General features: G+C 41.4%; 1 protein-coding gene across 5 annotated transcripts in view; it reads left to right on the forward strand.

Annotated features, from left to right (window-relative positions):
• Positions 1 to 15,160, forward strand: part of fam13a (family with sequence similarity 13 member A) — a 48,318-nt gene extending 33,158 nt beyond the window's left edge. For 2 of the 5 annotated variants that reach the window (XM_065957174.1, XM_065957190.1), the window contains 12 exons: positions 4,844 to 5,000; positions 7,437 to 7,502; positions 9,069 to 9,282; positions 9,367 to 9,508; positions 9,640 to 9,721; positions 9,823 to 10,028; positions 10,251 to 10,334; positions 10,930 to 11,025; positions 12,023 to 12,106; positions 12,858 to 13,054; positions 13,744 to 13,845; positions 13,950 to 15,160. In XM_065957174.1, the coding sequence (XP_065813246.1) occupies positions 4,844 to 5,000; positions 7,437 to 7,502; positions 9,069 to 9,282; positions 9,367 to 9,508; positions 9,640 to 9,721; positions 9,823 to 10,028; positions 10,251 to 10,334; positions 10,930 to 11,025; positions 12,023 to 12,106; positions 12,858 to 13,054; positions 13,744 to 13,845; positions 13,950 to 14,073 (1,554 nt within the window). In that variant the 3' untranslated portion in view covers positions 14,074 to 15,160. The remainder of the gene's footprint in view (positions 1 to 4,843; positions 5,001 to 7,436; positions 7,503 to 9,068; positions 9,283 to 9,366; positions 9,509 to 9,639; positions 9,722 to 9,822; positions 10,029 to 10,250; positions 10,335 to 10,929; positions 11,026 to 12,022; positions 12,107 to 12,857; positions 13,055 to 13,743; positions 13,846 to 13,949) is intronic. The other 3 variants (XM_065957182.1, XM_065957175.1, XM_020628901.3) reach the window with 3 other exon arrangements.
• Positions 15,161 to 15,294: the final 134 nt, after the last annotated feature.

Below are 15,294 nucleotides of genomic sequence, written 5' to 3' on the forward strand. Positions count from 1 at the left end.
TCAATGCTGTTATGGTACTGACGGAAATGTGTCATCAGAGCCAAGTTAGAAAAACTGCACACTTCCAAAGCTTCAAATACTGGCTAGGATTGAAAAAATCTACTTCCATTAATGAGAAAACATATTTCTTCTATTATGACAAAATGACAGGAACAAGTCTAAACTCTCTGCATTGTAGGACACAAAAAGGCAAAGGACAAATATCACAGAATTTCATGTCAGGGTAAAAAGACATAAATAAATATAAAAGGATTTAAAAAATACAAATATGACATGAGATAAACTGAAGTCAAGTGCAGTGAGAAATAAATAATATGATGGGAATTTAAAAAAGCAGTTGTGAAAAAAAGAAGTAGAATTCCTCTTAAGTGTCTAACAACTGAAGTTGTCCCTGCAGTTCCACAGAAACTTCAAATTTTTACTTTGACCAAGAGGGAATTTGAGATGAAAGGGATTTTCCCACCGTTCTTCTTCCAGTAGTAATAAGTCAGCTGATAAAAACATTGTGTGTATTTTTGATTGTGTTCCCGTGGGCTGTGAGCAGAAGGAAACAAGTAGCCATCTCCATCTGCTCGTCTCCAGATTTAATCTGGACCAGCACTAAAGAATGGCATTATGAAGCTCTGTACCAATATGGTGACTCTCTTTCTAAACAGCCCAGATGGATTTTAGTAACAGCTAAGGCTGCAGCTCTGCACCTTCACCAACACCACCACGCTGGGCCACACTGAGTGGCCATCTGGAGCCAGCGTGTTGCCACAGTCTCTCTGCTCTTCATTACAGCCTTACAACATGAGAAACTGAAAGACATGATGACCTCTTCACCTACACCAGATTTATTTTCTTAATACATATAGATTAACTTCTGTTTACCTGCTGTTGGTGATAGAGTATATTGGTGATTTGACCGAAATGTGTTAATTTACTCTTTAATTTAAGTGCAAGTTAGGTTCTTATATTTTGATTTAAGACAGCTAGTTGAACAAAGTACTGCAAAGCAGATTCATTTCAGAAAGAAATGTTATATCTTATAAAAGAATGGGGGGGTGTAGATAATATGGCAGTATTAAATTGCTATCTGCCTTAAAAAAAAAGAAAAGTGAAGTTGATAAAGCTAAACAATATGACATCACATTAGACTCATTTGACACATTGTTTACTTTTTTTAAACTAAAAGTTGATCAATTACAAAATAATCAGGGTATGAAGTAGTCTGAGTTGTTAAAAGGTAATCAAGGGCCTAACACTTCTGACCTTTAACAGGTTTGTTTGTCGAAAGTCTTTAACTCACAATGCCAGAATATAAGCGTGGATGTATTGCAAACCTCAACGTACAATGGGCATGTGTTTTTAGTTCAGTTTCAGTTTCAGTAAAGCAATAGCATGTGACTGCTCCATGATAACATCACATGATCACATCATGTACCTACAACTGTAGATATTTGATATTCGAAAATGATGGTTTTCTACAGCACTAACATGTCAATCAAATGCATACATAAATACTTCATGAGACTTTTATTCTGAAGGTATATTGTGTTTGTTAAGTTCATATATTTATATAAGAGTACAGGGAAACACTGACTCTTGCAGAAGCAGTGTCCAATGTACTGGACACGTGTATGTGTAGCGTGCCGAGGCAAACTTCCAACAGTCCCCGGGTAGGCTTTGATACATGATGAGTGACTTTTTTTTTTCATGATAGTAGTTTGTGTGTGTGATAGAGTGAGTGTGTGTGGCGTGTGTGCGTGTGTGTGTGTGTGTGTGTATGTGTGTGTGTGTGTGTGTGTGTGCACGTGCACGCTTGTGTAAATGTGCTTTACAACACGTAGATGGTGTGGGAGAGCAAAGAACATTTCAGACGTGTGTGTGTTGGTGTGTGTTCAAGGTTGTATTCTTGTCTTTGCAAGCTCAGCAAAATCCCCTTTAAATTCCAAATTGTTTGTTTGTACACTGTCTGTAAGCCCCCCAAAACACAGCTTAATCATTGTCTAATGTAACCCCCCATCCACACACACACACACACACACACACACACACACACACACACACACACACACACACACACACACAGTAGCTCTGTCTATCTCTCTCTCTCACACACCAGCTGGACCTCACATGATGATGTAATCATGTTGGTAGTGTGTTTGACAGAACTGATGTTCCAGGGAACAGAGTGCAGTTTGTGTGTGTGTGTGTGTGTGTGTGTGTGTGTGTGTGTGTGTGTGTGTGTGTGTGTGTGTGTGTGTGTGTGTGTGTGTGTGTGTGTGTGTGTGTGTGTGTGTGTGTGTGTGTGTGTGTGTGTGTGTGTGTGTGTGTGTGTGCGCGCGCGCACAGACATTTGAATTAAATGCGAACGCAACAGGATCACAGTAACATCTGTGCTTCTGTTAATCCCCCAATGTTTCTGCTCAGGGGATCTTGAAGTGGGTTAACAATGTCCTCTCCAGTCATCCCTGATGGCAGTGATTCTGATGATTCTTATTATTGATTGCAGAATAACTCAGTTAAAAAAAGCATCATAATCTAATCAGCAAGTCCTTCATCAAACTGCCTTTAATGTCTCATTTGCATTTATAAGGATTTGACAACAAAAGCAGAGCTTTTTTCTATTATGTCACGATGGTTTGTTAAGATGTTCTTCTTCATCAACATCTTTGGCTCTGAGACTCCTCACATTACATAACATTTACCCAGAAGACCCTTCTTGATAAAGCCTAATGAGTCCATTCTTTGATTGCATGTTAGCATCAGCTGTGCTGCTCTCACTAACCAAGACAGCGCTCAAAGTAGAGCAATTAACAGAAACAAGTATAGAACAAAGAACAAACAAACTGCTAATTAACTATGAACACGTTTACTTTGATCAAAGACTCACTGGTGAATATAAGGGACTTTAAAACAAGTGTCATTGTACATAATGATACTGTATGCATCACTATACATCACTATACTTCAAAGATCATAAATGACATCACAAAATCTCTAAAAATAAATGTAACATTTCTTGGCACTTTGCTTCAGAACAAACACTTTTGAACAAATGGATTTTAGAAAGAGGGGATAGTATTACGCAGGGAAGTGCAAAAAACAGTAGACTGAGGGAAAAGATATGCTTGCACACTTGCTCAAATGCCACAACAAAGTTTTTATTTCATCACAATCAGAGATCTCTTCAGGTGAAATTAAAAAAAATTACCACCTGAAGAAGACCTCTGGTCAAAACGTTTTGATTGTGATGGAATAAAAAACTTGTTGTGGTGTGCGGGCATATCATCTTCCTCAATAAAGACATTTAGGTAAAGCACGGGTGGAAATAATAAAAAATAAATGAAGTCCAAATGTCATTCAGCTACTTAAGTTTCATGATCCTGGTATTATTTATGCTGACACACAGTCACTCTGTCATGACTCACCAAGCGAGCAGAATAACAGAACTAGCATACAGTCATAAGGAACACCTGTGCTTTTCCGTGAATGACAGGTGAGAATGTCTGCTGGGAAAATTTTTGGTTTTGTGAGATATTTAACCAGCCAATTCATCATCCAGAGAACATTACTGAATGCTTGTATTCATAGTATTTGCAAAATTACAGACTGAACACTGACGTGCTCAAGAAATGTGTTCCTTATGTTTGCTTTTGTCATTTTTTGTTCCTTATTTTGACGTGTTACTTCTGTGTTTGACAGATAGCGGATTTGCTTGTTGGGTCTAGAAGGTGATATTACTGAACTTGCCGTCATATCAACTTTATTACACGTACAGCAGCTGAAGCAACTTGATAAGTCCTTGTTTTTTGGGCCTTCTGCAGTTCTCTCCAGCACAAAAACACAAACACACCTGAGACTAATTATGCTATTCCACCCTAATCTCACATAAACCTGCCAACAAAAACAACTCTGCCTGATGAACAAAAAAAAAAAAACGAAGAAAAAAAAAAACAAGGGTCTGTTGTAACCAGATTCGAGTGCACCCCTTCTTGTAAGCTGTCTGTGGCATTTATGAAGTCTTGTAGCAGTGTGTCTTGATCTGTTTCTCCTAAAAATAGCTTGGTCCCACGCCCAGACAGCAGTAATGGGACCCCACAGGCTTAGCACTAAAGTGATCCAGGGGCACGCTCTAAATGAATGACCAGCCAGGTATGCTGTTGCCCCAAATTATTTACATTATACCAGTGTTCCATTACACAGCTTTAATCATGGAAAAGCAGAGAGGAGTTGCAAGAAAGTTTGGGATAGGAGTAAAGCCTGGTGGATGCTAATTATCAGTAAAAGGATATAGAATAAGAATTTAAGTGCTCAAAAAGAAAGCTGTCTGTGAGATATCTCTGCCGTGAGCTACGTGTTTGTTTGCAGTAAGACATAGTTGGAGAAAAAATCACTCAGTCAGCGTACGTGTGCTGGCTCACAATCTGCCTGTGTTTTTTTCTTGTCCTTGCCTCACTCCCTCCCCCCCCCCCCCCCCCCCCTTCTGCTCTTACTGCTGTGAAACAAACAAGTCCAGAGCAGAGCTTGGGTGGGGAAGATATGCATGTCAGGAAGGAGAGAAAGCAAACCGAACTACTGTGAGAGAAAAAACAAGAGAGGGGAAGAAGGAGGGGGAAGAGAAAGGGAGGTGTGAGGGATTCCAGTGGGTGTAAGACGAGGCGGAGCTTATCCCTTCCAGCCAATGGCTTACGGGCGGATGTTTTGGCCTCAGAGGCAGCCAATGGCGGGCAGGGTGCAGCCCCCTTCTATTAGGGCAGGGCCAGTCTGAGGGAGTGTGTGGCCGAACTTATAGAGTGTGTTCACGGGCTGCTCGACGTCATTGAGCGCTCTTTTCTTTTCTCTCATGGTTGTGCAGACGCTTAGGATGAAGATTCAGGAGTCGCCCATCACTTGTGACATGGGGAGGGTAAGCGGAGAGGTGCGAGGCTCGGATCTGGACTGCGAGAAGACAAGCTGTGAGGATGTGCCCCGACTGGACCTGACAGCACTGACTGAGGAAAACAACTGGGGAGGTGAGTCTACAGGCCAGCCTTCTGTTTTTTTTTTTAATACTTTTATTTTACTCTAACATGGAACTGTTCATTTTTAATAGGTTTTATACTATCTGGAATACACACTTTTTCACTCAAACATGTCCAGACATTACACTCCCCCTATGCCCAGCTCTGCACATGGGTGTCTCGGTAGCAGCTGCACACCTTCTGCTTCCTCCTCCTCCTCCTCCTCCTCCTCCTCCTGATGCAGCTCCTTCTGCTTCCCCTGTAGGATTTAATAGTAAAAGATCCTCTTAAGTTCTCTAGCCACCTATATCTGGAGGGGAAACTCACACTGGAGACATGTTTGTTTGCAAAGCTCATGAGATAAGGCAGCACTGCAGATAGTGTGTTGTTTTGTGCTGTTGAATTAAACCACATGGGAACCTTGAGTGCTGTGTGAATCTCTCAAGAGAAAATATGTAAAATAGGTATGCTTGTAAAGTCAAGAGCTCCTCTTTTGCTTTCATATGAAGAGCACACAGTTTGTTTTGACCAGGATTTATCAGTTACTTGTGCGGTTTCTGGCTCAGGATTTTCCCAGGCTCAGCTGCTGCTGCAATTCCCAGTAAATATTAATTATTAAATGGCAGGTTGAATGTTGATAGCAGTGTAGCAGGCGAGCAGCTGTAGAATTCTTGGCTAAGATTGAAATAGTTTGTGGACCATGATTGAAATTGTCACACTCGTGCTCCATTTAATAAGTGCCACGGTTTGCCCAGTCACTCCAGGAATAGTGATGTTGGGGGGATCTCTCGACATGTATTCATTTGCAGCTTTGCACAAGCTCAATTACAGAATGCCAGTTTTTTTTCATTGATGCTGGAATACCAGGTGTAATTTTGAATGCAGTGTTTGCAGATATAGTCACGAGTGGTGCACGTTTCACGTGTCTTTCCCTCATGTTTGCTTTTAGACCTTTGAGTTTATAATTGAGGTGTGTGTTTATGCAAGGCTGGCGTTTAGTTAGAAAGGAAATAGTGCACAGCAATGACACTGTGATTGTTTTGTTATGATGTTGCAACACAGCGGAGGTGGGTGGAGGCTTCTGCATTGAGCAGTGAAAGCTGAATGTTTTGCTCTGCTGTATACTGGAATGATAACCAATAGGTTCTTTCTTCCAGTGAAGTACAGTTGAAAGGCTTGTCGCAGCACGTTCCACTCCAAACATTGGGCCTGACTTTCATCAGCCACACCACATTTCCTGTTAAATGGGACTGTCGGTGTAAAACCGTTCCATGCCTTTAAACCTGTCAACTTCAACAGGCTCGGGGCATGAGCAGATTATTGCATGTTTTTTGGAGCTCTCTTGTGGCCAAATGTGATACAACAAAAGAAGGTCTTGAGAGTTTGTTATTGTTGATGCGCAGGGTTTGCTGCATGAGTGAAGACATTTCAAATACTTAAGTCATTTAGCAGAGTCAACCAAATGTTGCTTTTGTCTGTGGAAAGATCAGAAAAAAATCATTTTAATTTTGAGGGGAGTTATTGTGCAGCAGGTTCACTAAGAAAAAAAATAGTGCTGTTAAAAAATCAATATAGGTGCAAAAAATAAAAATAAAAAATGTACTTAATGTTAACTGATTCACTGCATCTTAATCTTGAGTAGAATCCTGCTGGGTTAAAAGTGATGTGTTAGTGTTGCTGTCTCTGATTCTGTGTGCTTGTAATTAAAACACTACTTGCTTGAGGGAGGATGTAACAGAGGGTGTATTTGTACTGTTTGTTCGGGAGAGAGAATTTTCAACCCAGATGGCAGACAACTAGACAAATACATTTTGTTGGCCCATATTTTTTTTTCACGGCGACCTTCCTCTTCATAAACCTTCCTCTGTACATTCTGTCCTGAATCCATAACTAAGCTCATGGCAGCGAGGACGCCACGGGGAGGCTGCGTGATCGGCTGTGACAGGCGGTTCATACATACAGTATCTCCTTTCGGTGCATGAGATGGTGAAAACATCAGAGCGTGAAGGGCTGCTTGTACAGATGATAACATTTCTGTCAATGTATTGTTCAAAGTTAAACTCTACTTTATTTTTTGAGGGGTTTGTGTTCTGGCTAAATAATCCAAGATAAATAAGCAGTCATATAAAGCTGTATAAATGATGTAGACACTGTCAGGATGATGTGTGCATACTGTCCAGAAGGTGTTATACTGGACAAATAGGCTTGTTGATGGATGAGGGCATTAGGCAGTGGTGCGAGACCTTTGTCCCAGTACAATTTGTGCCAGCGCCTGTCATGGTGACCGGATATTTACCACTGATGTGTCCTTGCGTGTCTGCCTTGATGGTTGAAAGAGATGTCTCATTAGTTGATAAAAGTTCAGGGAGATACTTGTTCTTTTGATATATCCCTTTCCCTGTTCCTTCATTTTTTTCCCTTCTCTTCTCCCCTCTTTTCTTCTTATAGATACTCCTTTCTTTAGCGCACCCTTTCTTGATTTCAAAAGCATTTTTCTACTAAGTTTCTGTGATGGTAAGTATAATGCTTGGTCATTGTCAGTGCTGACTTGCTGTGCTGCTAACAACATGTTAGAGAGGAAGAAAAGAAAAGGCTGTGTGAATGACCTTTTCCCTGCATGGCAACATGCTTGAATGATCTGGAACATTGTGGCCGAAGCGTTGCACACACAACAACCTTTAGCCAAATGGCAAAATGGCATTTTTTTGTTTTTTTTGTTTCATTAGTCCAGTTAATCCTGAACCATCAGCGAGTGGTTGATTTAAGGGATTAATTTCAAATGCCATGGAGCCTTACTGGCCGGCTACACCGCACGGCCTCTCTGAGCGAGATAATAGAGCTGTGAGGAAGACGCTCACCTGCTGCTGTGAGCGAGCACTAACATGCCAGGGAGCGGCTATTTGACAAACTGCACGTACCTAGAAGCTCAGGAGGTCCTCTGGGACAAGAGCTGGAATTTGAGCAAAGTGTCTTCTCGTCCGCACAAACTCACCATGGTTTAGCAAAATATTCATCTGCACTTTAAGACTGGGAGTGGATATTTACTCGTGCGATTCCTGACACCTTGAATATTGACACGGACAGTTGGTTTTCTTCAGACCTTGTTTTCACTCCCTTCATCTCTTCTCTGTAAAAAGTATTTCTATAGTCTCCTGACACCTGATGCTACCTGTCTCCCTCTTGCCCTGATATCGGCATGATTGTTCTTGCTGCGTGTCATGTTTTCACACAGTTTCCGTTCCTCTGTCTAGCCTCTCTCTCAAGTGCTTGGGAAGGCACAGCGAACTGGTTTATCTCTCACCAAGCAGAGTGGAAACTTAAACGCAAACTCCCATCACTGTATGTCCCAGCAGGGGTCGCGCCCTGACATTATCCCATTGAGAGACAGGCATTATTAATAGCTTACGGATTGTAAGGGGTATCTGCATGGCTTTTTTCACCAGACATAATTGTTGCCAGAGTGGAGACTTTAACCACCAGGGGACACACAAAGGAAGGTGGGGGGGGGGGGGGGGGTTGTATTACCCAAAGCTTTAGAACAACATCTGCGATTGTCGAGCTTCATCATGTCCACTGACATTAACACAGCAAGAGAGAGTGCAAAGAGATTTTTTTTTTTTTTTACTTTTTCAGTGCAAACAACTGTTGAGAAAATAATCTGAAGAATAAATCAGCTAAACCTGATAATGAATCAGTAGTTAAAGTAATTTGTATCTAGTTAAAAACAGAATCTATAAAGGTCTGATAGAGGGTATGAAAGGATTCTGATTCAATACGCAGATTTCCTATTGGATTAAGAGCGACATTCTGTTAAGCTCCACCTGTAGATGAGACTGTTTTATCCGTTTATTCTGTAGCTTTAGAGCTCTCTCTGATGACATGATGATTCTGTTATTTCTGTCCTAAAGGCACGTGATGTGTTTGTCCCCTGACCAGCATGCACAGCATTTCCAAACAAGATCCCCTGACAAACCTGTCCCTTATTTACACATCTCCTGTTTACAGCTTTTATTTGACTGCAGAACAAGCAGCGTGTCACATTTAAACCCAACGCTTTTTTTTTTCTTTACTGTTCTTCAGAACCGGTGCCTGCGTACTCACTGCAGAGGGAGAACATGGACCGAGAGGAGGCCAGACTGTCCCCTCACGCAGGAGGACGTCTCATCCGCCAGCTGCTGGAGGAGGATAGTGACCCAATGCTGTCCCCTCGCTTCTACGCCTACGGACAGTGCCAGCAGTACCTGGATGACACTGAAGTGCCTCCATCGCCACCTAACTCACACTCGTTTGTCAGGTAAGGGCTCAACATGGGTGTGTTTGTAGAGGGAGTAAGGAAGGATTTCTCTCAGATCTTAAGAACGTTGTGTTTTCCTCACAGTCGCAGAAGGAGTTCGTCTCTTGGCTCCTGTGACGATGAGAAAGAGGAGCTGACGTCAGCCCAGCTCACAAAGAGGATCCATATACTGAAGAAGAAGATCCACAGGTTTGAGGAGAGGTTTGAAGAGGACCGCAAATACAGGGTAGGTTCATTTTATCAAATTATCAAAACATATCCGGCCTCAAAAAGACATTTTTCATAACCATAAAAAAGTAATGAACTGTCTCTGCAAAAAAAGAAAATCTGTTTTAATTCATGGCTTTCCCCCTCCAGCCCTCCCACAGTGATAAAGCTGGAAACCCAGAGGTGCTGAGGTGGGTGAACGAACTGGCCAAGCTTCGTAAAGAGCTAAAAGGTAAGACAAAGACATTTACAACACACCTACAACACAACTGATAAGCTCTCTGTAACAAGTCAATAAAAGTCATTTCATCATTTATTTCCCCCATCTTTCAGAACAAAAGCTGATTAAGTCTGAGGAGGACCTGCCGCCTCTCACCCGCCAGCGCAGCAACACTCTGCCCAAAAGCTTCGGCTCTCAGCTGGAGAAGAAACCACAGCAGGAGAAAGTGCCGAAGCCTCCGGTGGAGAGCAGCTTGGAGACCATTCAGAAGAAGCTGCAGGAGAAGAGGGAGGAGGTGAACCGACCCGAGGACATCAAGGTACGACCGGGAGCACGCCTCACATGCGCAAAGATGAATAAATTAAACATAGACACATAAATCCAGCAAATGGAAGTTACGTGTTTGATAAACTACATCAATTTTAAAGCAGGCGGAAAATCTTTTATTTATTATGGCGAAGCAATATCAAGGATTAACCGTGTTGAATCACAGAAGAGTCGTTCCTGAATATTTTGACTCATTTTCTGTTTTCCCTGCCAGGATATGACACGGGAGCAGATCGGTGCTGAGAAAGTCGCCCTGCAGAAAGCTCTTCTGTACTACGAGAGCATACACGGTCGCCCGGTAAGTCTTCCTCCTCCTCTTTCAAATGAACTCCACAGATACCTGAAGCCTCCCCCTAAAAAAATAAAATAAAAGATCCAACCCCCATGTTGACCCAAACAGAGCAAATCCTGTTAGCACACGATTGTGACCCAGATTTCAAGTGAAGGATGAATAATGACTCAGGGTGCAGTGTGTGTGTGTGTGTCTGGAAAGGATGTGGTTTTTTTTCTTGACTGTTAAAACTGTCTTTTTAAGAAAACAGGATGTTTGTCAACACAGAGTTTAAAAGACAACTCTGCAGAAAATGTTGTCTTTAATAAACTGACGCACCATGTTTTTTTTTTAAGTCAGACTCACATGACGAGTAATTACCGTCCTATGATTTTCATGTATCAGGAAGTGTAGTAGACCCTTCTGTCACCTCCATCCCTTGTCACACTGCGTTCCTCTGTAGTTTGTGGTTAATGACCTTCACGTTGTTAGCCAGACTGGGTTAGCTGTCATTTTGTGTTTATGTCAGCGCTGTAGTTAGCCAGCCTGCAGGGAGGCAGAGGAGGGCAGTAAGAAGCTTACACTGCTGACAAGCTGCATTTTTTTTAACCTCCAATTTTAGGTCACCAAGAGTGAAAGGCAAATCATGAAGCCCCTGTACGACAGATATCGCCTGGTGAAGCAGATTCTGATCAGAGCCTCCACCATCCCTGTCATTGTAAGTATCTCAGCTTAACCTTTTGTTTACATCTTCCTCCACAGCTGCCCCCTCTGTCCCCTTGCTCTTTGACGAGCGTGTGGCAAAGATCAGCACATTGTCAGATTGGTGCATACACTTAATCCTCAGCTCATGTTGGCTTTAGCACCTGCCGTGGGAACCAGCGTGGTGGCAGACGTGCCACAGACGTGTGATCTACCTTTCAGGGCTCTTAAGTCCAGCTTTAGCAGCTCAGTCCGTCCCCGGGACAGGAGGGAGCTCACAGGTGGCAGATTGAGTTCACAGGAAATGACATGCTGAGTGCAGCAGAGGGTCAGAGAGCTAAGATATAGGAAGTCAACATGTAGTCACCGTTATTATGAACAGTAGAACAAAAGAAGCACTTTAATCAGTATTATAATTGTTGCATTAATAAGTGCTTAAATAATTCTCCCTATAGATACATGTTTGTGCATCCTCTCGTTCTCGTTCTATTCAATAACATTTCCATTATATAATCAATGATCTGCATTGTGGATAATATATCTTATATAATGCAGCTCTAATCCCCAATATGGATATTGCGGTTCTTTATGCAATAAAAATGATAGTGCAGTATTTTAGTGGAATCAAACAGAATGGTGAGGGCAGATAGGCATCAACAGATCAGTGATGGACTTTTTTTATTCTGCATTCCAGTCTGTAACAAGCCCCAACTTTTTTATCTTATATTTTATAAAATAAGCAGCTGCTCGGTTATTTGCGTCTGAAAATGCCCTCTATCTATATAATAATGATAATCAGATATAAAACTTTGTTCATGTATATAAAAGGGTTCGGTTTTCTGGATATTGTCACATATACTGTCAGTATCTTATCTGCTATTAAAGGCGGGAACATAAAGGTTGAGTCTGGGTGATATTTGAAGACACTCTGGTCTTTTCTCTGGGTCTTGCTGTAAACATCAGCGTAGAGGGTGTAAGCGTGGTTAACGCCTCCTTCTTGACCGTTACCACAGGGTTCTCCCTCCAGCAAGCGCAGAGGTCCCCTCCTTCAGCCCATTATCGAGGGCGAAACTGCACTGTTCTTCGATGATATCAAGGTGAAGAGCAGCTGATGCCGCTTGGAAAAAATCATTTGACAGCTCCCAATCCCACCTTCCCCTTTCCCCCATTTACCCAATCCAATAAACCCGATTGCTGCCTTTTGATTGGCTGGTTGCCTGTTTCCTAGCACCCTGCACCTATAGAGGTGAAAAATCAGTAGCGGCCTGGATTTGTTTTTATGTGTGATGATTTTTGATCCGGACGTGTGAGCAGTCCATTTCATTTATTAGAGAATAATTCATTTTTTTTAATCATAGAATTAGACATCTTTTGACTTTAATATGAAAATGCTTTTGAAGACAGGGATCAAAATCAGGGTTTTTCACTTTTATCTTAAATGATGTCGACCTTAACGTTAGTAGTAATAAACCAGAATGATCTATAAGGTGTAGTTAGAAAAAAAGAAGAAGACTTCATGGTTTTGGCTCTGAGCATTTTGCTGGATATTTAGTGTTTGTTTGGTTCTTGACTTACATAAAGGTGTTTCTCAGTGGCCTGTGTGTTACTTCTAGTGGACCTCCTTCATTAACTCCATCTATTCATACTAATGGGTGAACACATGAATCACAAACGGGGACGTGGATGTGAGTCTTGCTGCTGTAACAGCATGATTTGTGACTAACACTGCACAATCATCTCACGCAGCGGTGTTTCAGCGTTGAGGCTGGCCGACAGCATTTTCTTTTCTTTTTTAACAAAAAAAGTGCCATACAGACAAAGTTTTTAAACATCTTCATTCACCTGCAGGAGGAGGAGGATGGCTCGGAGGATGACGGAGAAACAAAGACCCAGTTCACTGTGACCGTGCGGCCTGACATCAGCGTGCTCAGCTTCCTTGACCACGTGGATGAGGAAGTGGATGGTTTCATTTCACCCGTGGACGACCTCTCGCCCTCTAAGAACACAACAGACATGAGGCTGTCCAACTTGCATGCCGCCACAACGTAAGTCACCAACAAAGGAGAAAACTTCATACACCCAATCTAACGCTGTTTTAAAGCACAATTTGGAGGTACTAGAGCACTGTTATAGGTGAATACTGGTGGTTTCTTTCATATTAAGATTTACAGTCAAAGCAATGACAAACTTGAACTATTCTACAAAAAAACTCAAACTCTTAACCAGTGGCTCCTGAACTTTTTAACTTGGAGACCCCTTATATAAAAGCAGTGTGTTGTGTTGCTCTTTGTTATGCTTTAAATGTCATTAAGCTGAATACACAGCATTCAAAGCCCAAGAACTACTAGACCTACCTTGTTTGGACTTTTTCAGAGAAAATTCCCAACAAGCTGCACCAGCATTATGTACCTGTCTGTTTTTTTTTTTGTCCTATGAATTTCACCATTTTACGACCCCTCATTTATCGTGTGAGCCCCTGAAAGGGCCAGAACCCCAGGTTAGGAGCCACTAAGTTCATATAAAATATTGGAACTGCCTCCACCTCACGAAGCCATTTGAGTAACACTCACAGCATTAGAATGAAATACTTGTTTCCCCATTTGTCCCATGATTTTTTTATCAGCACTTTATACCTTGTTAAAAGAGTACATCCTTCACAAGAACATAATAACCAAAAACGAATTGAATGGCTCTAACATGAGGTATTTTAAATGTTGGACTCTTTCTCCTACAGGGAGGAACTTGTGGAGCAGCTCCAGGAGACCAGAGAGGAGAAGAAGAGGATCCGAAAGAACCTGAAAGAGTTCGAGGACCAGTTCTTCAGACAGAATGGAAGGTAAACTACAGATTACATAAGAGTAACAGATAGAGGCACATTCAATTGGTTTTCCACTGCTGAACCACAGTGGTTTCTTCATGTTTGTTGTCTTGTTTCCATAGAAACGTGCAGAAGGAGGATCGCTCACCGCTGGCAGTGGAGTACAGCGAATACAAGCACGTTAAAGCCAAACTGCGGCTGCTGGAAGTTCTCATAAGCAAAAGAGACTCTACTAAGCTCATCTGAGAACAAATTAAAAGAAGGTTTTCAAAGGACTGATGCTGAGTCTGCAGATGCACAAACACACACACACACACAAACACAAACACACATCTCACCCTGATGGAGAAAACTTCTGTTCTGCTTCATCTATGCCAGCTGAACCTCACCTTCATAAGATGACCTTTATTCTCTCCAGACTCGCGCAAAGACTCGCACAATTAACCTGCGTCACGATTTTCCTGCTTCTAATTTATTTCCATCCTTTTTGAATGTTACTATCAGAAGAGAAGACTTATTTTCTCACACCTGTAGAAGTCTTAAAACAAATAGCTTGTAAATAAAAACAATAGCTATAAAATTATGGATATTCCTCAAGAAGGATAATAAAGTGATCAAGATTGGTGTATATTTTGTTAAGGGAAATGTTACTATGTATGACTTCAATCAGCTTAACAGTATTGACTAAAAGAGTAGATTTCTTTATTTCACTTCTGACCATCATCACGTGTCTGAAATATTCTAATATTGCTTCTGTAGAAGTTCACTGAGTATTTTCTCACTTAAAGAAGTGGTTTTCTTATTTAGACACAACCCAAAGACTCAAGAGTGCAAACAGCAAACCAAAATATTCTCAAATCATTTTCATTCAGCTTCTTTTCCACATCACTGGTACTTTCTGAGGCATTAACTGTATATTTGATGCGTTGATGTGCTTCTTTTTCCCCCCAAATCAACTTCCTGTCAAATAAGCTATGTCTCATCAGAATCACTGCTATGTTTGTGCTCACTGATTTGAAAACACTGACTAGTCTGTTTGAGAGATGATTCTGGATGACAGAAACCTTCTGAGACTCTTCCTCGTCCTCTCCAGAAGCCTCTTTTTGTTTCCTTTCTTCCTTTTGCATATACGGATCAATATGTATGTTTACATTTCTGTGAGCGACTACATGTTTCCTTTTCTTTCTCCAAAATGGATGATTATCAGTGTGTATTTTGTTTTTACTGAATGTAAACACTGGCAAGGCTTAATGAATTTTGAGTGTGTACATTTTAGTACATAAAGTGTATTTGTATTTTGTATATATTCTGAATGAAATCATATTTTTACTGACTTCTTGGCCTGAGTGGATTTTCTTTTGTTTCACTTAAATAACATGAACGCATCATCATGTGCAAAGTACAATGTTGCTTTGAGCTAGGTATCAGTTATTGATGAGATCATTGTTTTAATCAACTAAACTATAG

The sequence above is a fragment of the Labrus bergylta genome, chromosome 1 (genome assembly GCF_963930695.1).
Source record: "Labrus bergylta chromosome 1, fLabBer1.1, whole genome shotgun sequence".
Taxonomy (NCBI): Eukaryota; Metazoa; Chordata; class Actinopteri; order Labriformes; family Labridae; genus Labrus; species Labrus bergylta.